The sequence below is a fragment of the Monosiga brevicollis genome, genomic scaffold, assembly GCF_000002865.3.
Source record: "Monosiga brevicollis MX1 MONBRscaffold_6 genomic scaffold, whole genome shotgun sequence".
Classification (NCBI taxonomy): domain Eukaryota; class Choanoflagellata; order Craspedida; family Salpingoecidae; genus Monosiga; species Monosiga brevicollis.
The window spans coordinates 1,288,530-1,308,755 of NW_001865043.1; the positions used below are offsets into that span (position 1 = coordinate 1,288,530).

A 20,226-nucleotide genomic window follows, 5' to 3' on the forward strand; every position below is an offset into this window, starting at 1 on the left:
AGAGAGAGAGAGAGAGAGAGAGAGAGAGAGAGAGAGAGAGAGAGAGAGAGAGAGAGAGAGAGAGAGAGAGAGAGAGAGAGAGAGAGAGAGAGAGAGAGAGAGAGAGAGAGAGAGAGAGAGAGAGAGTGTGTGTGTGTGTGTGTGTGTGTGCTGAACTGGCTTTCGAATTGAAGGACATAACAGGGCGCGAAAGAGGTGAAGATATTCAAAATTTGGCTTTGTGTGCTTTTGTGTGTGTGTGTGTGTGGTGTGTGTGTGTGTGTGTGTGTGTGTGTGTGTGTGTCGCGCGGAATGGGCTCGTGTCTTCCCAGGGGCGCCTCGTATGGGGGATCTTTGGGCGGCGGGTCGGTTGCAGGTGGGGTTGAGGCTTTTGTGATGGCGGATGAGGGTGATGTCTCGAATTGACTCAAACCAGAAACAAGAGAAAAAGATAAAAAAAAAAAAACTGAAGGTTGATGCGATTATCATGGTCAAAACAGAATAGAACAGGAGCGGCGAGCGCAGACGCTGCACGGTGGCTCGGGGCACCAGGGAGAGGCCCGGTAAGGCTGGTCTGTGCGAAGCTTGCTATGAGCCATCATTCCACTTGTGGTTGCACTTTTCACAGCAGTAAAATACGGTGCTGGGCTCGTCTGCCGATCGCGTCTGTTGCTGCACGTAGCTGGCGCGATTGTGATGGCACTTGGGGCAGTCCGCTACACAGGTCAAAGTGATCATGGAAATGTGAGTCAACATCCATCGCTTACAAGCCGGCAGGGGCACAATGGTCATCTCGCCAGCCAAGCCTCCTACCTTCAGTCATGTCCATCATCTCCTTGGCTGAATCGCCGCCATAAATTTCGTCCGCCCGCTCATCGTGGTGCATGCTGCGTCGCGCAGTCACCCGCTATCCATGCCCAATGTCGTAGAAAAGCCATGGTCCATGTGAGCCAAGTGCCACACATGCACGCGCGGGAAACACAAGGGTGCTCGGACGTGCGCAAAAGTGCAAGGGGGCTTACGTGTTCGCCGAGCTCATGCTTGTAGGGACACGTGTTGCAGCCAAAAAAGTAGCCATGCAGCGAAGATTGCATGATCAGCATGTTGCCGCAAAGTGGACAGAAAATCATCCTGCCTGGTCCGGGTGAAAGTCCCGGCTGACGGCCGTCGTTCCAACGTTTTCGGCAGCCACGTGGTTGTAACACGCCTACAGCGCGTTTGAACGACGCCAAAACACTGCAACGTACACACTATCTTTCCCACTGCTCCGCCACCACCACAGCATCAACCACCCCCTCGATAATTGTGCTGAACACTATCCCACCCGTCGCACACTATCCCAGATCTACTACCCCGCCCGAGCCCATGCGCGCTGAACAGCAAGTGCGTGACAGAGAGCGAGCGAGAGAGAGAGAGAGAGAGAGAGAGAGAGAGAGAGAGAGAGAGAGAGAGAGAGAGAGAGAGAGAGAGAGAGAGAGAGAGTGAGTGTGTGTGTGTGTGTGTGTGTCAATGTGGTAGCGAGTCATTGTCAGCAAAATTAACTGTTGTAAGTGAGCTGACCTCCATCTACACAAACTATGAAATGACCGACCATAAGTATAACTGGACTTAATATATAATCTACACAAAGTCTTGATTTGGCGACGTAAACGTGGGTCGTCCTGGTGTAACGGTCATCTTCCTCAGCGCGCGTTCCGTCACTCGCGCGCTCACTCACACTGATCGTTGCTGACCAGGACTGCGCGCGAGCAGGAGCACCCGTGGGCAGCGTGAGCGCACGTCGTGATACCCTCTTCTTGGCCTTGTTTGTCGGAGGTGTTGGGGGGATAACAGGGTGGCCACCAGCATGGACGGCGCTAAAAAGGGCAAGACATCAGCTGCGAAGCGCTCGCCCGCCAAGGCGGGCAAGGCGGCGAGGCAAAACTCCATTGCCTCCTTCTTCACTGCCAAACCAAAGAGCAAAATTGTGCGTGCCTCGTTACCGCGCTCACTGGGCTGCTCAGAGTGCCTTCCTTTTTACAACGCAAGAACCACGCTCTCGTTGTAGAGCCACGTTTTTGCTCACTCCGGGCCTTCTTCTTTCTCTTTAGAAGCCCGCGGCGCCGGCCAAGGCTCCAACTGCGGCCGGCAAGCCCGCCGGAAACAAACCGGACAAGAAAGTCATTGGTACGTGGGCAGGTGTGCGTCATCTCACACCAGGGCTCATGCCGCAAAGCAAACTGCTGTTGGCGCATTAATCTGCATTTCAACTCATGGTGTCGATGCTCGCATCTCTCCTTCCTATCGTGCCACATGCGACAAACCGCAATCTTTCTCAAGAGGTGAGCTCAGTTTGGCTGGCCAACGGATCGGGGGCCAGGGAAAGCGCATCCGCTTCTGTACCCCAGCAGGTCTTTTGCGATAGACCATTTTCTTTCAAAGCGTGTTTGCTCACCAACGTGGGTGCACGCCCTGTTTAGGAATCGCCCAGCCACTACTTCAACAAACCACAGAGCGAGCCGCCCAAGCTGAAGGTGCGACCAACCTACTCCCCTCAACCCGTACCGTTAATGAAGTCGTCTCTCTCCTCCTCATTGCCTTCTCCTCTCCAAACTCCTTCCGTCTTCTTCCCCCCGATCCAACAGAAACGCGAGCCCATCGTCCTGGTTAGTTTAACGTCTTTCATCCCCCTGCCTCATCCTGCACTCAAACCGAGCACATACGACCCGGCCTAATGTGCGCTGTACCTTGCCCGCGCCCAGGATGATGATGATGGAGATGATTTTGTTGACAACGACATGGCTGCCCAGCTTCTTGAGGAAGCAATGAAGCAGGAAGCAGAGCAAGAAGCCCCACCGCCCAAGTCGGCCAAATCAACCAGCAAGGTCATGTTCTTGCTCACTTCGCTCGATGCCCCTCTGTCTGTACGAGCCAGGCCGCGACCTCCCAAACCTCCAGCCGTCCACTCACTCGCAAGCGGCGTTCCAATAGGCTGCAGCCCCAAGCTTCTCGGGCGTTAAATCTGCAGCCAAGGCCGTGCCACCACCGCAGGTAAGCCAAGCGGCGCGTGCCTTGATCTCACATGATTGACACGTAGCTTCGTGCTCTCAACCCGTGTATCCTCCCACGCCCCTCGGCCAGAAGCAAACCAAGGCCAGCCCAGTCAAAGCCCACAGTCAACCCAGTACAGTACGTCCTCGCTCGTGGGCCATCTGCATCACCTGCTGACCCACATGTTTTGAAACATGTGTGCAAACGAGAGCATGTGATTTCACACTTCCCGCTTGCCAGTCTGGAGCAGCCGCACCCAAAAAAACCCGTACCGAAGAAGTGGCCCCTGCCAAGCCCAAGGCTGAGCCCGAGGCGGATAATCAGGCTGAGGCCAAGCCCAAGTTCAACTATGCCGACTTTAAGCGCCGTCAGAACTTGCAACCCCGCAACCTGGGCCAGAAGGAGGTGCCCAAAGGTTTGATCCGCGTCCCCCCTCCGGCTGCCGCCTGTGTCTTGCAGCTTACTCACGCGTGTCTGCCTCAGGTGCTCTCAACTGTCTCGGTGGCCTCAAATTTGTCATCACTGGAGTTTTGGAATCACTTGAGCGCGAGGATGTACGTATCTGCGCCCTCCCTGCGCGCAATCCGGCCTACTCTTGTACCCTCCACATTGAGACAAAATGCCTTGCTCTGCCAATCGCGTGACCCCAAACCTATTTCACCAACGTGCTTCGCGCTGGCTGGCCCGTGTAGGCAGAAGAGCTGGTCAAAGACCACGGCGGAGTGATCCAGAAGAGCGTTTCTAAGCGCGTCGACTACGTGGTCGCTGGTGATGAACCAGGTAGGCTAGTTTGCATCGGCATTCTCGCATGCCCATGCTTGATATCGAAGCAGATGAATGAAGGCGCCGCATCTCTTACAACCAGACGTGGATGCTGATTAGGACCCTCAAAAATGTCCAAGGCCCGAGATCTCAAGCTCAAGGTCCTCGATGAAGATGGCCTTTTCGAGCTCATCCGCACCCGCCCGGCCCAGGCGTTTGGTTTGTTGCCTTGCACACCTTGCACCCGAACCAGCCTCATCGCCCCTCATGAGTGGCCGGGCCTGATTACATTCATCTCGCCAACAACTCTATTCTGGCACACAGAAGAACCTAAAAGCGCTGCTAAAAAGGCTTCACCGGCCAAGAAAGTCACCGGATCCAAGGCCGCGCCGACAAAGCCCGTCAGCTCTGGTGCGTCATCCTGGCGACCGTGGGTCGACGATCGGATTCTTTGTCATTGCCAATGTATTCACAGTCCCGAATGGTGGTTAGCTGGAGCCGCACACAGCGCGTCAAAATCACAGGCCCCAGCTCCCGCCTCTACCACGCCGCGTGCCATGCCCCCTCGGTATTATTAAACGGCTTCATCAATCGCTGCCTCACGCTTAAACAGCCCACGAGACCTGCACCTTACCAGTCGCCTCAACCTGTTTGACCTGTAGCGCAACAAATGAGGTTGGCGCGTTGTGGGTAGACAAATACGCACCCCAAAGCTCGACCAAGATCATTGGGCAACATGGCCCCAAGTCAAATGCCAACAAGCTGCGGGTGTGTTCAGCCCTTTTGGATTTCTTCTCTGCCCCCACGGCCCTGCCGCGCATACCTTGCGCTGATTCGAGTAGTCAATCAAAGGCAAGGATCTCACCAAGCGGGCTTGCACTGGACCTCAGACTTGGCTTGAAAAGTGGCAAGATAATCTCAAGAAGAAACCCGCCAAGCTCCCACCAAGTACGCCTTTTGATGCATGATGTTAGCTGCATGGTTGGTGCGCGGGTTCACACCCGAATATTCACGTGGGTGTGTTGCGATGTTGGATCCCAGAGAGCGACCACGGCTTTGAGTTTCAGGCCGTTCTCATGGTCGGGCCTCCCGGTGTGGGCAAAACAACTACTGCCACGGTGGTCTGCCGTGAATGCGGCTACGAGGTGGGTTTCGACCATGGCTCAATTACGAGCCAATAAAAGCAGAGAAGAAATGATCATGTTCATCTCTTGCGTCACGCAACTCTGGCCGTGCCCACATAGCCTATCGAGCTGAACGCCAGTGATGTCCGCAATCGCGGTCTTTTGCACGAGAAGGTACGTTTTCGGCAGCCCCGGCACTGTTCGCACGCATTTACCCCCTTACGCGCGCTGTGCGCGTACGTTGCTGGACCGGCACGGATTAACCATGATAACCTCTTGATCCTGGCACGTTAAACCTGCAGATTGGTGCGTTGACGGGTAACAAGACCATGACCCAGTTCTATCAACAAGGGCAGCAAGCCGTCGTGAAAAAAACGGTGAGGATTTTGCAAAGGGCGTGCTGGACCTTACGAAAGTAGCTCATTGCCGGTCCCGATGCAACCCCCGCTTGGCGCTATGCCGACAGGCACTCATTTTTGATGAAGTGGATGGCATGGCCGGCAATGAGGATCGTGGGGGCGTTGGTGAGATCATCAAGCTCATCAACACCACCAAAATGCCCATCATTTGCATCGCCAACGACATTCCGCGCAAGCTCATGACGCTCAAGGGCAAATGCTATAACCTACGCTTCTCACGGCCCCGCGCACAGCAGGTCGTGGGTGCCATGATGACCGTGGCTCATCGCGAGGGCCTCAAAGTCAATCCCATCATTGTCCAACAAATGGTCGAAGCGGCCGATGGTGACATGCGCCAAGTCTTGAACAACATGTATCTCTTTAGTCGTGACGACCCTGACCTCGTGGCCCAGGCCGACAAGGTCAAGGCGAATGCCAAGGCGGCGCATAAGAACATTGCGCAAAACACCTTTGATGTTATTCACAAATTCTTCAAGGGTCGCGAGCGGCCCAATATTTACGAGCTCACCGATGCCTTTTTCGTGGACTACAGCATCATGCCTCTCTTTGTGCAGGAAAACTATCTGAAGCATAAGGATTCGGGTAGGTGGCGCTCAAACAGACTGACTAGCCTTTGCCAAACTGTGTCCTGCCATGGCGGTGCGTTGTGGCGTCGCCGCCAAGTCACTTTCTGGTCCTGCGTTCCACAGATGTTTCGACGGTCGAGCACCTGACACGTTTGAGCCAAGCCGCAGACGCCATCTCCGAGTCTGACTTGCTCTCCACCGTGATGATGTCCCAGAGCAACTACAAAGCGCTCCCAGTCCTGGCCGTACAATCGTGCATTCGGTGAGGCGTGCAAGCTTGGGTCGGGACTTGAAGTGTGACAGTGCACTGGAGGTGAAAAAAAAACCAAGCTGATACAGGATGTACGACGACGCAACGAGAGCCATATCTGACACGGTACACGGTCCCATTTTGTTTTGCACGGCAGGCCCGGCTACCTGTCTCGCGGCTCTTTTCAAGGCGAATTTCGCCCCCCGTATGGTGGTGGCCAATACACATTTCCCTCGGTACGCCCCTCTCTGCAAACGTGATTGACATGGCTGGCCAGATGTACGGGAACGGGCCGCGCGGGCTGGTTGCTTTGGCTCAAGTGACTTGCTTTTCGAACATGATCTGGACACATGGGCATTGGCAGTGGTTGGGCAAGTACTCGAGTCAGTCCAAGTTCAAGCGTTACACGAGTGAGCTGCAGCAGCACATGCGGATGGCCATCAGCGCTGACAGTCGAGACGTCCGGTTGGCCTATGTTCCATACCTCCGGCAGCGTCTCAACAAACCTCTGGCCGACGCGAGTAGGTTGTGCCTTGCTATCACTCTGTCTTTTGTGTTCAACACCTCTCATGCATGGCTGTCACCGTGATTCCCGGCCGCTATGTGTAGAGGAGGATGGGATCGATCAAGTGATCAATCTGATGGACGCTTACTTTCTGACCCGGGGAGACTTTGACTTGATCAACGAGTTGGACCAGGTGCGTCAGTCATGCGCTCCGTCCGCTTAGCGTGACATTCAGGCTCAACTGCGTTGCGCGCTGCCTGGGTGCTCAGCTCAAGGGTCAAGCCGAGGTCAAGATTGATGGCTCCGTTCGACGCAAGTTTACCAACCAGCAGAAGAAGACTGCCAAGGCGCTGCCTTATGACACCAACGAGGTTCGTGCGCGAGTCGAGCGTTGCGTCTTGACTGACAACCCTATCGTGTTTTTGACTCGCCATGATGGCGTATGGATGACAACCCGCAGTTTCAAGGCAAGCGTGCAGGGCGCCGGGCATCGGTTCCAGGTACGACTTGTTTGTCCAATATTTGGGTCTGTTTGCGTTTGCTTCGCCCTGTTCCCGTGGTGTCTCACGTGTGGGGATGGGGCAGACGAACTGTTGGGAGAAGAAGATGATGGCGGTGAAGCTGAGAGTGAGGACGACGAGGCATTGCCCAAGCCCAAGCCTGCGCCAGGTATGTGGCGAACTCGTCATCTCGCCTGGACAATGAAGCTTCGGCCTGCTTTGCTTACTCACCAGCATCTGTGCGGGGCGCTGTGCAATTACAGCTCGGGCCAAACGAGGCTCTAGCGCAAAGGCCCCTCGGGCCACCAAGGGCAAACCTGCTACCAAGCGAGCCAAGTCTAAGTAGGACAGAGCAAGACTCGGCCTCCCATCTCATTCTACTTTGTTTGAAAGAAGACACGGGCAGACGAGGTTGAAAGAAAAGATCAAGCTGTCAAGTTTTTCAAGTCGATTTGATTTTTTTTTTTTTTTTCTGTTTCTTTTCTTTTTCCTTTTTCACAAGGGAAAAAAAAAAAAAAGGATCCATGCAAATCGTGCCACAAGCACACACATCCATGCCTCGGGAGAAGCACAGGACAAAGTGCAGCCGTACCGGGCAACAGTGGGGTACAGGGGAGTGAAGAGGCAAAGAATGGCCAAGCGAGTTAATCGTTCGTCGGCAATCCAACCAACGGGCAAGGCATACTAGACGGCAAAGGCGACCTCAAAATCGAGAAGATGACAGAGGCAACGTCCTTGGCCATGGAACAAGACGAAACAACAAAACAATTCAGCGCTGTCGGAAATGAAGCAACTCAGTTGTAAAGATAGCGAGTGATGGCATCTGATTGCGTTGCGCGCTCGCTAAAAAGAGTGGGAAGGGGACAGGGACAGGCGGCCAACCGACACAAGCAAGGTGGTGGGGGAGAAAGTGAGAGAGCTCGACGGGCGGCGATCCATGCCACTTGGGGCGGGACAGGAAAACCAGGAGCATGCAAGAAGCAGGACGAACCCATCGGGCTTGAAAGTGCCATCCTTGGCGTAACGAAGGCGAGTCTGCTCGGCCGTGTTACGTTGCGCAGTGACAACGGCTGACTGGGCATCGTCCATTTCCTGAATGCTAGGGGTGCGGGAGGCCATATAGCGCTCCCAGATACCCTGCTGGACCTTGCGAGGCTTGGTGGCGTCCTCGGAGAAGGGTGCCTTGGGCACACCCCATGAGAACTACGGGACCAAAAGCGAGCGAGCATGCACGGGTCAACAAAGCCGCTCAAAAAGTTTTTGCTGTCGACAGTTGTGTCAAAAAAAAAACTGGAAAGGAAGCAGGCGACAGGTATGTACACGCACCACGGTGGAGTCCTCATTCAGGTGCGACCATTCGCGGGGGGCCTTCTTGTCATGATAAGCTACAAGACATGAAGTTTGAGTGAGGGCTGGCGCTTCTGCTACCATCATCGTGCAGCATTTGTGTTAAAACGCTGCCGGTAGAGTTCGTACCGAACAGCTCGACGAACAGAAAGCCGGCAGCAGGAGCCAAAAACCAATAAGTCTACGTGATAGAGGTGCGATGGTGAAGGCGAAGAGGTGTTACACTCGGCCAGACCGCTGGGCGTGCAAAGCAATTTTTTTCTTTATCAAGAACAACTGACCAGCGACGCGTTCTTGGCGCTCTTGCCGACCTCTGGCAGGCGATCAGAGAGCAGCGTACGTGCGCCTGGACGAGCAAGTTGAGCGCCAAGCAGACATGAGTGCAGTTTGTCTTGGTCCTGTGCGGATGTACAATAAGCATGTGCGCAGCTTACCCTTGGGCGCAGCCGCCTGGCGCGCGATTCCCCGCAAGGCACCCCACATGATGTGCTTTTGTAGTGGTCTGTGGCGCACGGCGTGCATAGTGAGGCATAATGAGAGGGTGCGCAGACTGCAACGTCGATGTGCACAAAACCGGTCACGTTTCAAAGAAAAAAAAAAGGGGGGGGGTTATCATCACACTGCGACCTCAAACAGCATTTCCCCAAAGTTTTTCCACCACCACGCTCCGACGCGGCATCAACAACAGCACCAAGAGCAACAACGGCAGCCACAACGGCAACGGCAACGGCAACGGCAACGACGACAGCAGGGGCAGTCACTGCCATCGGGGCGGCACTCACTCGGCGAAGAGAGAGAGAAGACCAGGAACGAGAAACTAACACCAACAGGCACCGTTGACAACATTTGGTAGCAACGTCTTGGACTTTTCCTATAGGAAACACTTGTTGTCAACTGGAAGCGACTTGAAGGATCTAATGTGTATTAAAGCTCTCCAAATTAAACTTTCTCGACTCGCACCACGAGCGCAGACGTTTTTTTTTTGTTTTTTTGTTTTTTTGTTTTTTCACTGAGTCGCACACTAGAGGCGGCCAGCAAGGAGGCGGACGAGTGAACGTGCGACGTGGGCAGGCACTGGTCGTGCGGTGCTTGTTTTCAGGCGAAGCAAAGCGAGTAGCATTGGATTGAGGTGGGCTGATTTGCCCAGGCGATCCGGTGAGCCATTCATATCTCCGTGCGTTCCAAGCTCCATAGCCTTAATTGGTCAAGATGGGCGGGAACGACAACCCTCGCTGCTTTTTCGATTTGGCCATCGGTGGTAAAGAAGGTGCGTGGTCAATCCAGTATCATCCGCCCGTTCTGTCTATCGCTTTCCTCTTGCCCAGTTTGGGCATCCTGTGTTCTCACCTACCTCGTTGCTTTTGCCTCAACACCCTTCTCGCGGTGATAGTGGGCCGAGTGATTTTTGAACTTTATGCGCGCGAAGCGCCGCGCACGGCAGAGAACTTTCGCTGCCTGTGCCTGGGAAACAAGGGCATTGGTGCCACGACGAACAAGCCCCTGCACTATGAAGGCAGCAAGTTTCATCGCGTTATCAAGGACTTTATGATCCAGGGTGGCGACTTCTCCCGAGGCGATGGCCGCGGCGGCGAGTCAATCTATGGTGGTACGGCATGACTTGGCCACCCGGTTTGCGCGTGGTGCCCTGCGGCCCTCGTGCTCTGAAACATCCCCCTCACTTCTTGTATGTGGCTTTGCTAGGCACCTTTGAGGATGAAAAGTTTATCCACAAGCATACGGAACCCTTTTTGCTGTCCATGGCTAACCGAGGCCCCAACACCAACGGCTCGCAGTTTTTTATGTGCGTTTACTCCCCGGCTACCGCACTGTGCCTTGAAGCGTCCCGTTTCGCCCCTGTACCACAATATGCACCCTCACGAATTGTCTCTTTGTGTCCATATGCGCAGCACCACAGTTCCGACCCCGCACTTGGATGGGTAAGGCGACTTGGGCCCGCTTGCGCTGCCTGAGCTTTGAGAGAGGACGAAGCGGGGGAGCGTGTCTTGTTGCTAGCATTTGAAGGATATCAGGTTTTATTTCGTACCGAGTCAATTCCGCTTGCTCACCCCGGGCCATCGCAACATGCCTGCAGCAAGCACGTGGTGTTTGGTCGAGTTATCCGCGGTCAGGACGTGATCCGGCGCGTCGAGGAGGCGCGCGTGGGTGAATCAGATGCTCCTCTGAGGTATGGGGTTGATGAATGCAGTCTATCTTGTTCCTGATGCGCCTTCACCATGTCATGTTGTACGACAAGCTCTGCTTTGTGCACGGTGACCCATCCTGACCCTGGCCCGCGACCCCTCTCCAGTGACATTGTGATTGTCAAAAGTGGCGAATTGGTTCGCAAATCTGCAGTCAAGCCACGACGCGGTGAGTACGGCTGACGGTGCCTGCTCAGAGACTCTTGTGCCACACTCATCGCATGGCCTGCTGGGAATAGCTTCCGCCAGTGGCTCGAGCAGTGGCAGCAGCAGCAGCAGCAGCAGCAGTTCCTCGGGCTCCAGCAGTAGCAGTAGTGACAGCGAGGCCGAAGGCTCCTCCAAAGGTGCGTTGACCATGCAAGAGCGGCAAGGAGACGAGGCAGTGGGCGGAGGAAAAGCGAGAAAGAGGCGAAAACTCGAGTGCTTCAGATCGCTTCGGCCCGAAACAGGGTCGCCCTGACTCACTGTCATCCCCACATTTTCTGAACCGCTGCAGACAAGAAACGCAGCAAGAAGCATCGGAAGAAATCATCGTCGCGCCGCAAGAGTGATCGAGATGGTCGCCGGGATGGCGGTCGCGACCAGGATCGCGACGGCCATCGCCGTCCAGATGATTCCCGTGACGACCGCCGACAGGACGATCGACTGATGCCACGACCGCGCGAACGCCATGGCTCCTCCGGTCGTGTCGTTCGCGGTCGCGGCGCTGTCCGCTACCGTACCCCACCACGCGACGAAGAGGAGTACATGGACCGCGGCACCCGGTGCGTTGGCCAGCAGCCCAATGCCTCACCCCCGTTCCTCTCTGTGCATCTCTTTTACTCCTATGAAGAAGCCTGAAGCGGCCACTCAATTTTTTTGTTTTGTTTTGTTCTTGTTCTTGTTCTTGTTCTTGTTTTCTTCCCCTTCAGGATGCAAAGCGACTTGCCGGCCCGCTACCATGCGCGCCGCCACCGCAACCCAGACCGGGAGGATCGCCATGACCGACGCGACCGACGTAGCGACGATCGTCGGCGGGATGGTGGCCGTGATGATCGACGACGCCGCTCACGTGACCATGATCGCGATCGCGACGGCGACCGACGTAGCTCACGCGACCGCAAGGAAGAGTAAAAAAAAAAAAAAAAAAAAAAGAGCGTCATCAGCGTACTCAACGACTTTCTGATTGCTTTGTTTTTCATGACCCGGAAATTGAACTTCAACACTTCAACAAGACTGTGCGAATCCATCAAAGTAATCTGTGAATTCAGGCAGAGTCTTGAGTCATTCATTTCCCCCGTACTTGGAATTGCTTCCTTCCTCAGAACGGCTGTTTCGTCGCGCAAGATCATGTAACATGAAACGAGGAGAAAATGACAAATTCTGTTTTTTTCGGGCTGTTCATCACGATGACCAGCGCATTTGATTGTTTTTCTTCGGCACTTTTGTTGTTGTTTTTTTGGTAAAATGGGAACAGAAGGGGAAGAAAGCAACAAATGCTTTAGTTGGCCATGGTGACCTCGACATCCACTCCAGGCTCGATGGAGATGGAAGTGATGGTCTTCACCACCTCAGCGGGCGACTCGAGGTCGATGAGGCGCTTGTGGATGCACATGGTGTAGCGATCCCAAGTCTTGGAACCCTCACCGTTGGGGGTCTTACGGGTGGTGATCTTGAGGTTGCGGGTGGGGAGGCGGACGGGGCCCTTGGCGGTGACCTTGTTGTCCTTGGCACCCTGGATGAGGGCAGCGCAAACTGCAAGCACAACGGAGGCATGTGTGAGCTGAAGCGACAAGTGCCAACAGCACCCAGGCAAATCACACAGATCACGCAGTGCCACGCCCCATAAGGAACAAGTGTGTGATGATGAAAAGAAGTTTCCCTGACATTATTTGAGGCGAGTGCCGTGGGAAAACTACACTCGCCCTGGTAAGTGCAGGTTGTGGTGTGCCTCGCATTTATAACAGCCACCCCGTGTTTTGTTGGCGGGTGGTTGAGGTAAGAACGAGGGTAGTGTCGATGATCGAAGGTGTGGTTACAATATTGTTTTGAGGCGAGGCACTGAAGCAGTTCACAACACGTGGGACACGACTTTGAGAAGCAATGTGACTCACCCTTCTCCAGCGACTTGACGTTGCGGCTGGTGAGGGTGATGCGGATGCGGTGGCTCTGGGCCTCAACCTCAAAACCCTCCTTCTTGTCAACAACGGTGGCCATTTTGGATGGTGGAAAAATCGAGCTGTACGGCGAGTCGGTAGCTTGTTCTACACGGCAAACTGAGAGCACAAACGGGCATCAACGGCATCGCGGTGAGTGCTCAAAACGCCCATCATTCTTTTTTTTCTACGACCATTCAAGCGAGAGTAGAGAATGCTGGCTGCCATGCCCGGCCACCACCACCATCACTGCCGCATTCGCACATGAATCAGAACGACTGTCGTACCTGACCGCACGGGAAGCAGAAAAGTGTCGCTCCCACCACGAGCACAACCACTTCCAGCGGTTCCAAAGGTTCCAGAGGTTCAAACCTCATGGTGGTGGCCACCGCTTTCAAGCAATCTCACACCATGTCAGATATCACACTTAACAAAAGTGTGAGGAACGTTACACCTATCACTTGTACTTGTCAGCAGATATATTTGTCTGACAACTTGGCAGTGGGTGTTGTTGTTGTTGTGCCTTTCGAGCATTTCTGCTTCCCTCTTCTTGACGACAGGTTGTTGATGTGAAAGGACCGCCAGCGGCCCCCAACCGACTGACTGTCACCCCTCCCAGGGCTCTGTCGTTATCTGATTGGCAGCTGGGGCGGAGGCTGAATGGCTGGATAGATGAGGAGCAGCTTCTTTTTTTTCTTCTTCTTCTTCTTCTCTTGAGCCCAGAGCCTCACACTTTTCTCCAGCGACGACAAGAGCAAACACCAATCAGACATGGCAACCGCGACGACGACGACGACGTGGTGGAGCAGCAGCAACAATGGCAGCAATGGCAACATCAGTACCACTGCCGCACCAAGCGATAGGACGGACGCCGATGCAATGACCCTGATCAGCAAAATCTTGCTGATTGGCTTGGCAGCAGCCATAGCACTCGCACTGATCATCGTGGTAGGGTTTGCCATCGCACGCTTCATGGGTCGACGTCGGCGTCAGTTTGTTGTACCCCTTTATGACGTGACGGCTGAGGCAACGAGCCATCAACAGACGTCACTCCATAACGATGAGCAGGCCGACCGTCCCTCTTTAAAATCCGTGGGCAGTGGTGACTCGGCCATTTGCGTCGCCTGGGATGCACCCACGGTTCAAATCGTCATGACAACCCCTCAACCCACCGATGAACCGACTTTGGTCCCGCCCTTGCCTCGGCTTATGCGTGTTAGCAATAATGCCGATCACTCAAGCTCGACCGAGGACTCCTCCTAAACTATAGATTTTAAGCCCGTCAAGGCAACCGGATGCTGCACAGGGCGGTGTCAGCAGCGACTCTTATGCCTCGACGCGAATGCGCCACTCGGAGAGCCCCGAATTTGCCAGTTCGGCTGGGACCACCCCCATGGCCTTCGCCATCTCTTTCATCACCTATGGGAGGCAAGAGGAGCGCGGATCATGAACTGCCCATCACCTGCAGGTGCGACGTGGTCGAGGACAAGGCCAACCCACCCAGCGATTGCTGTGGAGTCGCACGTGTCCAGCCCAAGGCAACGTGACCTGCAACATCAATCATGAGAAGCTGAAGGAGAATCGCCCTTGAACCCGAATCAGCAGCAGTGTGTGGCGAGGGCGCACCATCGTAACGCGCTTGGGCGCCAGGGCCTTGAGGGTGTCAAACAACCGACGACCTGCAGCCGTGAGCGCACAGGCCGCGCGTGTTGTGAGCCAGGCGAGCCCGAGATTGAGCGTACGGGTGCTGTTTGAGCCAGACGCTCACCTTGGCGATAGAGAACCGTTGGGTCCAGGGTGCCGTGCACAATCAGGACGCGCATCTGTTGGTCCATTTGAACCACCCGAGCCAACCTATGGAGGTGTTCACACGGGTGCATTGTAAAGGCGGCGCAACGCATTATGCGTTTGCATCGACCACGCCAGACAGACAGTAAATAAGTAAGAGAACTAAACGTCATCTGCTCTCCAGGGGGCCGAGCCCCGCGGATTGAGCCCTGACGTCAGTCGCTCCTTAATCGAAGTGAACTTTGTGTCGACCCTTTCCAGCCTCTCTATTGCGCCTTGCTTCTTGAAACGTTGGTCTGGGTTGCGGTCCCGTGCAAGAACGTGGCAGAAAGATGGAACAGGTGCAGCTTGTGTTGATGTTTAAAGTCGTACCGTGTTTCACTATCAAAGCGATCAGCGATCAATCCGCTTATGTACGGCACGAGTCCGGGAACACAGTACGCCCCCTGCATCAGCCAGGTTTGGTGACCGACGTGATCAACAGGAGAGCGCGACAAGCGAGAAAGAGGATTCGCTCAGGCCACGGGTACTTCGACGCACCAGCGCGATGGGATGGGTTGTGACTACATCGGGAATGTTACAGAATGGGGCCAACGAAACCATGCTGGCTGGCATGGGCTGATGCTCTTGCCCAAGATACTCTAGTAGGCCTGCGGCCACGCCTACCGAAAGCATCGACTGGCGCAAGTCAGCATGCGGACATGGCTTAAGCATCCACGCGCAGCGGCTGGCCTCTACGAACCTGTGCCGAGAGAGTGGCCGACAACGTGCAAAGGTGCTCGGTCTGCCGCGCGCGCGCGAAGCCAGATGTAGCCAGCACTACGCATGACAAGCGACAATGACATGAGTCACCCTCCTCTGCAGCTGAACTGGGGGTCCGCAACAACACAAAGGGGGACAGGGCATACTAAGCGTCTTGAACAAGTCCGGCTTCGGAGGGTGCTCCCGGATTCAAACCAAAGCCTAAGTCAAACCAGAATAGCGTTGGTCCATGCAGCAATCATGCGAATGGCATACACGGCCAGCAAAGCTATTGAGCTGGCTGAGCCTGCCGGCATCAGGGTGGTCGAGTGGAGTGGCCTTCCAACGCACCACGATAGTCGATGGCGAGAACATGGGCATCAAGGTGGCGCCGCAGCACTTGGACGGCTCGAACACGATAGGGGAGGCTTCGATCGCCCTAGGGTTAGCATCGTTCCCGGTGAGGGGTCTTCGGGAGTCCTGCACCGTGAAACGGCGCACGTGCTTCCTTGAACATGTCTCATGTGTACCCAGGAAGAGCCTCTCGCGGCCAGGGCACGCACGCACCGCATTGCCGTGAAGAAAGAGGATGTATGGGCGATTGGGGCCACCAGGAGCATGCAGAAACCTGGCGCAAGCCCAGATGCAGGTCAGAGGTACACGAAGCCCAAAGCACCACAGATGGCAGGATATAGGGCGGCAGTGGCGCACACTGACCAGGCAGCTAGCGCGAGGCCATCTGGTGTTTCGATCGTGACATCTTCGTCAGGCTCTGCTTGCTGCGGCGTCGGAGTGATGAAGCGAGCCACACGCAGATCCTGCCAAGGAGGTCGCACTGGGGCAAGGATGTGAGGCCACAATCGAGCGGACAGCATGGGGGTCGCGCCCATGTTGCGCTTCAGCTCAGATCAGTGACCTACGCCAATTCATGAAGAGGAGGGCGCGCTGAAAGCCCAGCCGCGGACCCAACAGGGCTAGCGCCATGAGGTACCCGACGTAGCTCGCAGCCACTTGAGGCAGCCAGCTCCAGCAAGCCATCGCCACCGCCTCCACGCTGGTCATTGTGGTAGGTGGCGGAGATTGTATGGGTATTGAGACTGGGCTGGCACCGTCAAAGCGATGCGACAACAAGGATCGCTTGACTGGTGAAGAAGAAGAATGAGAACCCAGATGACTGGCCCAAGTGCAACGTCACCTGTGCGAAAAGCAAAAAAATGAGGCAGGTTGCCCTTTGCGCCACCTCTGTGTGTGAGATAGAGATGGAGCGCGAAAGGGTCTCTGTGTGTGTGTGTGTGTGTGTGTGTGTGTGTGTGTGTGTGTGTGTGTGTTTGTGTGTGTGTGTCCACGTCCGCAGTTCAAGTATCGTGGGTTGGAGAACATGTAGCACAAGCACGGTCAAGCGCTTGATGCCTTTGTGGTCAAGTAAGGTGAACATGACCCTTTTTTGGTACCCATTGTTTGAACCTTCCCTGATTGCTGTGACCCTGCCCAGGACATGTTCACATTCCAGATCGCAGCGACATGCAACTTGAAGGCAGACTTGCTTTCCAAATAAACATCTCTCGAAAACTATAATAATATGCTTCGCTTGGCCATGCTCGCTGACTCACTCTGGCCAGTCAGTCCTCGCTCATGAGTGGAAAAATGTGTCGACCAAACTGATCCATCTGCGAACGACACGGTAAAACAGCGCAGAAGAGATGACAAATGTGATTCCGATTAACAGCGTCCGGCGCCTGAATTGTCCGTGTCACCCCGCGCACGGGCAAGGGCGTGCGGCTTCATCAAACAACAGATCGCTTGAAAACCCCGACACCAGGCGTCTTAGTTCTTGCTGTCCTTGCCACCGCTCGTCTGGGCACGAGGACGGTAGCGAGGAGGGGGGCTGCGGTCGCGGCGACCCTCCCGAGATCGGTTGCGGACCTGCTTGCTGTGGATGGCGCACGAGATGCAGTACTGCATCTTCAGGTACAGCTTGGGCAGCACGTAGACTGTGGAAACGAAAAATGTAGGGAGAAAACAGCACATGAATAGATGAATGAGAACAGATGCGCGGAACACACACGAGGCAAAGCGGCTTCAGATCGAGTCCACAAGAGCATCGTTGCGCTCAGCAGCCATTCGAGTTCCAACGACGGCGTTGACACAAGTCAAATCTCACCGTCGTAAACGGACGCCTCCGTCAGGTCACGGACAGCGGCCTGCTCGACGATGTTCTTCACCAAGAAGCGCTTGACGGCCTTATCCTGAAGGTGGGTGACAAGACACGCGATAAGTCGCAACCAGGACCAAGATACTCTCAAGCATAAAAACACGTGGCTTTCCGCATGCTCCACGCGATAAAGAGGCATTCAGAGGTAGGCGAGCTCCAATCAGGGACCCGCAGTGACATGGCTCGGCGAGCCGCATAAATGCCTCTGCGGTGCCCCTGCTTGCAAGTGTGTGGAGACGGGCCGCTCTATTCAAACAAACCTTGGGCACAGCGCGGGCGCAGTTGTCGCAACGGACGATGCGGTTGTGGCCGCGACCGTGCTTGTTGCGTCCGTTATTACGCCTCTTCTTCGTCTATAAAATTCAACCATCACCGCCACAGGCAAGGACCAGAAGATTTCTCATGAGCTGTCAGCCTGCAGCCCAACAAAGCGCGCCGATTGCCTCAAAAGCCCAGCGGTGCCAAGGGCAGCCATGCCCAGGGCAGGACCCTTGCACACCGACAGCCGCGAGCTGGCGGGCATCAAAATCTCAATGCGTCCACCCTTCTCTCAAGAGCCAGGCGCTGCCAAACACCAGCACAGCTGGGACCGCCAAACGACCCGCGACCATCAACACATACCATGATGAAGGTCGAGTACGGAAAAAGAAAAAGGCTGTCTCTGTGGAGCTCACTGCAGCTATCATGCGGTGAAGTTTTGAATGCGTTTCAGCGGTATTTTCTCGGGCAAGACCATTCAAAACTTCTTTCCGGGGTTCAAACCTCAACCTTATGAATATGGTCAAAACACCTGTCTTCCACAATGTCAGCAAGTTTATACCATGTCCACAAAACAGATCCGTGTTTTTTCTCCCATCCAAGAATGGTTTAAAACTGATGTTGACAACATGTTTTTCAAATTATTGGCTGCCAAGTGTTTTCTTTTTTTTTCTTTTTTTCTTTTTCTTCTTCTTCATCTCACTGGCGGCCATGGCTGATCGGTACGGATTCAACACACCACGACGATGTGAAGGGCAGCAGCAGCAGATGCCGGTGTCCAGTGGTATCCGGCGTGGTTGAAAGGGTGGTGTGACGTCTGGTTCTGACGCTTTGGTGTTGGCTGGTGTGGGTGAATAAGTAGCCGAGACATTGAAGACGAGCGGGAGCGCGCCGCGAGCCGCGAGCGAGCGGATCGCTTTCGCGATTCCGATGACAAGGATCGTGGGCGCTACTCGGACGACGAACCGTACGTGCTAGACTGCTCCCCCATGCTTGACGGTGCGATTAATGCGCCTGGCAGTTGGTGTTGGTACCTCACGACCTTCTCTCGTACCTCCGCACACGCACAGAGAGCCCGCACCCCGCAACGGCGATGATGCTCGGTGCGAACGGCTTTGACGATGAATTTTGAGCCCAAGCTGCTCCTTTTTCTCTGTTTCCGTCTGCCCTTGTGCTCATGAAACTGTTGGCTTGGTGGACTCTGATTCTGCGCAGTGACCGCCGTGACAGCCGTGACCGCCGCGATAGCCGTGACCGTCGCGATAGCCGTGACCGTCGCGATAGCCGTGACCGTCGGTGCGTCTCGGCCTGGCTTGCCTTCTTCCATGCTTGCCCTCGAACATGACTGTTGAGTCTGACTGAATGGCCTTTGAACGGTGCAGACCCCGCAGCCGCAGCCGCTCGCCACCCATGCGCGGACGCAGCCGTTCACCACCCATGCGTCGACGCAGCCGTTCCCCTGTTGATGATCGCCGCTTTGGTGAACGCCGTGCCACTGCTGCGGAGCGCGAGGCTCCCCCTCCATCCAACGTGCTCGGGGTTTTTGGTCTTTCGCGTGATACAGATGAGCGCCAGCTCGACTCGATTTTTGGTGATTTTGGCCAACTGGAAAAGTGCATTATCATCCACGATCGTCAGGTCGGCTTTGCTTCGCCGCCTCTGCCCGTCGGGCTTGACGTCGACCTGACTGCCTTCGTCGTTCTTATTCTGTTTCTTTTTCTTTGATGCACATTGCATAGAATGGTCGCTCTCGTGGCTTTGGCTTTGTCACCTTTGTCAGCGATGAAGATGCCCAGCGGGCTCGTGAGAAGCTCAACGGCGCTCGCATCGACGGTCGCAATGTTCGCGTGGACTTCAGCGTGACCAAGCGCGCCCACACCCCCACCCCGGGCCAATACATGGGTGAACGAACCCAAGACTTTCGCGATCGAGGCCGAGGCCGTTACGACCGCTACGACCGCGATCGGGCCCGTGACCGCTACGACCGTGATGACCGTTACGGCCGTTATGACCGCGATGATCGCTATGGTCGCTCTGATCGCTTCTATGACCGCCGTGGCCGATCACCCTCGCCTCGTATGTCGTCGTGCCCTTCCCATTCTGATCCGCCCACTGACTGACGCGCCCTGCCCACTTTCTGATGTAAACACTTTTGTGACTCTTGCACCCCAGGTGGCCGTCGCTCCTACAGCCGCTCCCCGCCCCCGATGCGTCGTTCCCCTATGCGCCGATCACCTCGATAAACATTCGTTCCTTGACAAGCCTGCCAGTCTCCGCCCAGGTCGAGGAGATGCCGTGCATCTTCTTGAGGCATCCCGTTGACATGCTTCTTGACACACAATACCTGCCTGTGGTGTGTCCGGGCACCCTGCTCTTCTTTTGCTTTTTTTCCCCACAATCCATCTCCCA

At 55.3% G+C, this 20,226-nt stretch overlaps 9 protein-coding genes across 9 annotated transcripts; 4 read left to right on the plus strand and 5 right to left on the minus strand.

The window, feature by feature from the left end:
* Positions 1 to 567: 567 nt before the first annotated feature.
* Positions 568 to 1,329, minus strand: MONBRDRAFT_18537 (uncharacterized protein; the record flags this gene model as incomplete). Its single annotated transcript, XM_001744732.1, has 3 exons — positions 1,002 to 1,329; positions 793 to 886; positions 568 to 695 (listed from the first exon to the last, which is right to left on the minus strand). The coding sequence occupies exons 1-3, from the start codon at positions 1,107 to 1,109 to the stop codon at positions 568 to 570; spliced, it is 330 nt and encodes a 109-aa protein (XP_001744784.1). The 5' UTR covers positions 1,110 to 1,329.
* A 2,162-nt stretch (positions 1,330 to 3,491) lies between these two features.
* MONBRDRAFT_16219 (uncharacterized protein) lies at positions 3,492 to 6,719 on the plus strand (the record flags this gene model as incomplete). The annotated part of the gene is made up of 10 exons (XM_001744529.1): positions 3,492 to 3,567; positions 3,706 to 3,789; positions 3,892 to 4,205; positions 4,833 to 4,916; positions 5,016 to 5,069; positions 5,198 to 5,272; positions 5,362 to 5,896; positions 6,004 to 6,142; positions 6,288 to 6,366; positions 6,495 to 6,719. Coding segments are annotated over 10 exons (1,665 nt in total), but the record flags the coding sequence as incomplete, so codon positions are not given.
* An 890-nt stretch (positions 6,720 to 7,609) lies between these two features.
* MONBRDRAFT_31923 (uncharacterized protein) lies at positions 7,610 to 9,249 on the minus strand (the record flags this gene model as incomplete). The annotated part of the gene is made up of 7 exons (XM_001744733.1): positions 7,610 to 7,978; positions 8,127 to 8,338; positions 8,462 to 8,520; positions 8,612 to 8,663; positions 8,764 to 8,828; positions 8,917 to 8,984; positions 9,110 to 9,249. The coding sequence occupies 7 exons, from the start codon at positions 9,247 to 9,249 to the stop codon at positions 7,930 to 7,932; spliced, it is 645 nt and encodes a 214-aa protein (XP_001744785.1). The 3' UTR covers positions 7,610 to 7,929.
* Positions 9,250 to 9,503: 254 nt separating this feature from the next.
* On the plus strand, positions 9,504 to 10,866 carry MONBRDRAFT_18540 (uncharacterized protein; the record flags this gene model as incomplete). Its single annotated transcript, XM_001744530.1, has 6 exons — positions 9,504 to 9,749; positions 9,873 to 10,088; positions 10,184 to 10,283; positions 10,390 to 10,419; positions 10,575 to 10,667; positions 10,791 to 10,866. The coding sequence occupies exons 1-6, from the start codon at positions 9,692 to 9,694 to the stop codon at positions 10,864 to 10,866; spliced, it is 573 nt and encodes a 190-aa protein (XP_001744582.1). The 5' UTR covers positions 9,504 to 9,691.
* Positions 10,867 to 12,055: 1,189 nt separating this feature from the next.
* MONBRDRAFT_36591 (uncharacterized protein) lies at positions 12,056 to 13,236 on the minus strand. Its single transcript, XM_001744734.1, has 3 exons — positions 13,106 to 13,236; positions 12,777 to 12,938; positions 12,056 to 12,417 (listed from the first exon to the last, which is right to left on the minus strand). The coding sequence occupies exons 2-3, from the start codon at positions 12,877 to 12,879 to the stop codon at positions 12,164 to 12,166; spliced, it is 357 nt and encodes a 118-aa protein (XP_001744786.1). The 5' UTR covers positions 12,880 to 12,938; positions 13,106 to 13,236; the 3' UTR covers positions 12,056 to 12,163.
* Positions 13,237 to 13,589: 353 nt separating this feature from the next.
* MONBRDRAFT_36592 (uncharacterized protein) lies at positions 13,590 to 14,851 on the plus strand (the record flags this gene model as incomplete). The annotated part of the gene is made up of 1 exon (XM_001744531.1): positions 13,590 to 14,851. One exon carries the CDS (start codon positions 13,590 to 13,592, stop codon positions 14,079 to 14,081), a length of 492 nt encoding a protein of 163 aa, XP_001744583.1. The 3' UTR covers positions 14,082 to 14,851.
* A 718-nt stretch (positions 14,852 to 15,569) lies between these two features.
* On the minus strand, positions 15,570 to 16,409 carry MONBRDRAFT_7220 (uncharacterized protein; the record flags this gene model as incomplete). Its single annotated transcript, XM_001744735.1, has 3 exons — positions 15,570 to 15,975; positions 16,065 to 16,182; positions 16,268 to 16,409. The coding sequence occupies 3 exons, from the start codon at positions 16,407 to 16,409 to the stop codon at positions 15,570 to 15,572; spliced, it is 666 nt and encodes a 221-aa protein (XP_001744787.1).
* An 825-nt stretch (positions 16,410 to 17,234) lies between these two features.
* On the minus strand, positions 17,235 to 17,909 carry MONBRDRAFT_3665 (uncharacterized protein; the record flags this gene model as incomplete). Its single annotated transcript, XM_001744736.1, has 3 exons — positions 17,235 to 17,338; positions 17,509 to 17,593; positions 17,820 to 17,909. Coding segments are annotated over 3 exons (279 nt in total), but the record flags the coding sequence as incomplete, so codon positions are not given.
* A 1,432-nt stretch (positions 17,910 to 19,341) lies between these two features.
* On the plus strand, positions 19,342 to 19,700 carry MONBRDRAFT_3477 (uncharacterized protein; the record flags this gene model as incomplete). The annotated part of the gene is made up of 2 exons (XM_001744532.1): positions 19,342 to 19,455; positions 19,557 to 19,700. Coding segments are annotated over 2 exons (258 nt in total), but the record flags the coding sequence as incomplete, so codon positions are not given.
* Between the last annotated feature and the right edge of the window lie 526 nt (positions 19,701 to 20,226).

What these genes read in the sequence shown, in the direction of transcription:
- MONBRDRAFT_36591 (XM_001744734.1), bottom strand. Translation starts at nt 12,879, where the DNA reads ATGGCCACCGTTGTTGACAAGAAGGAGGGTTTTGAGGTTGAGGCCCAG. An exon ending in CGTCAAGTCGCTGGAGAAGG is followed by an intron (nt 12,418 to 12,776) that starts GTGAGTCACATT and finishes TTGTGCTTGCAG; the next exon opens with TTTGCGCTGCCCTCATCCAG.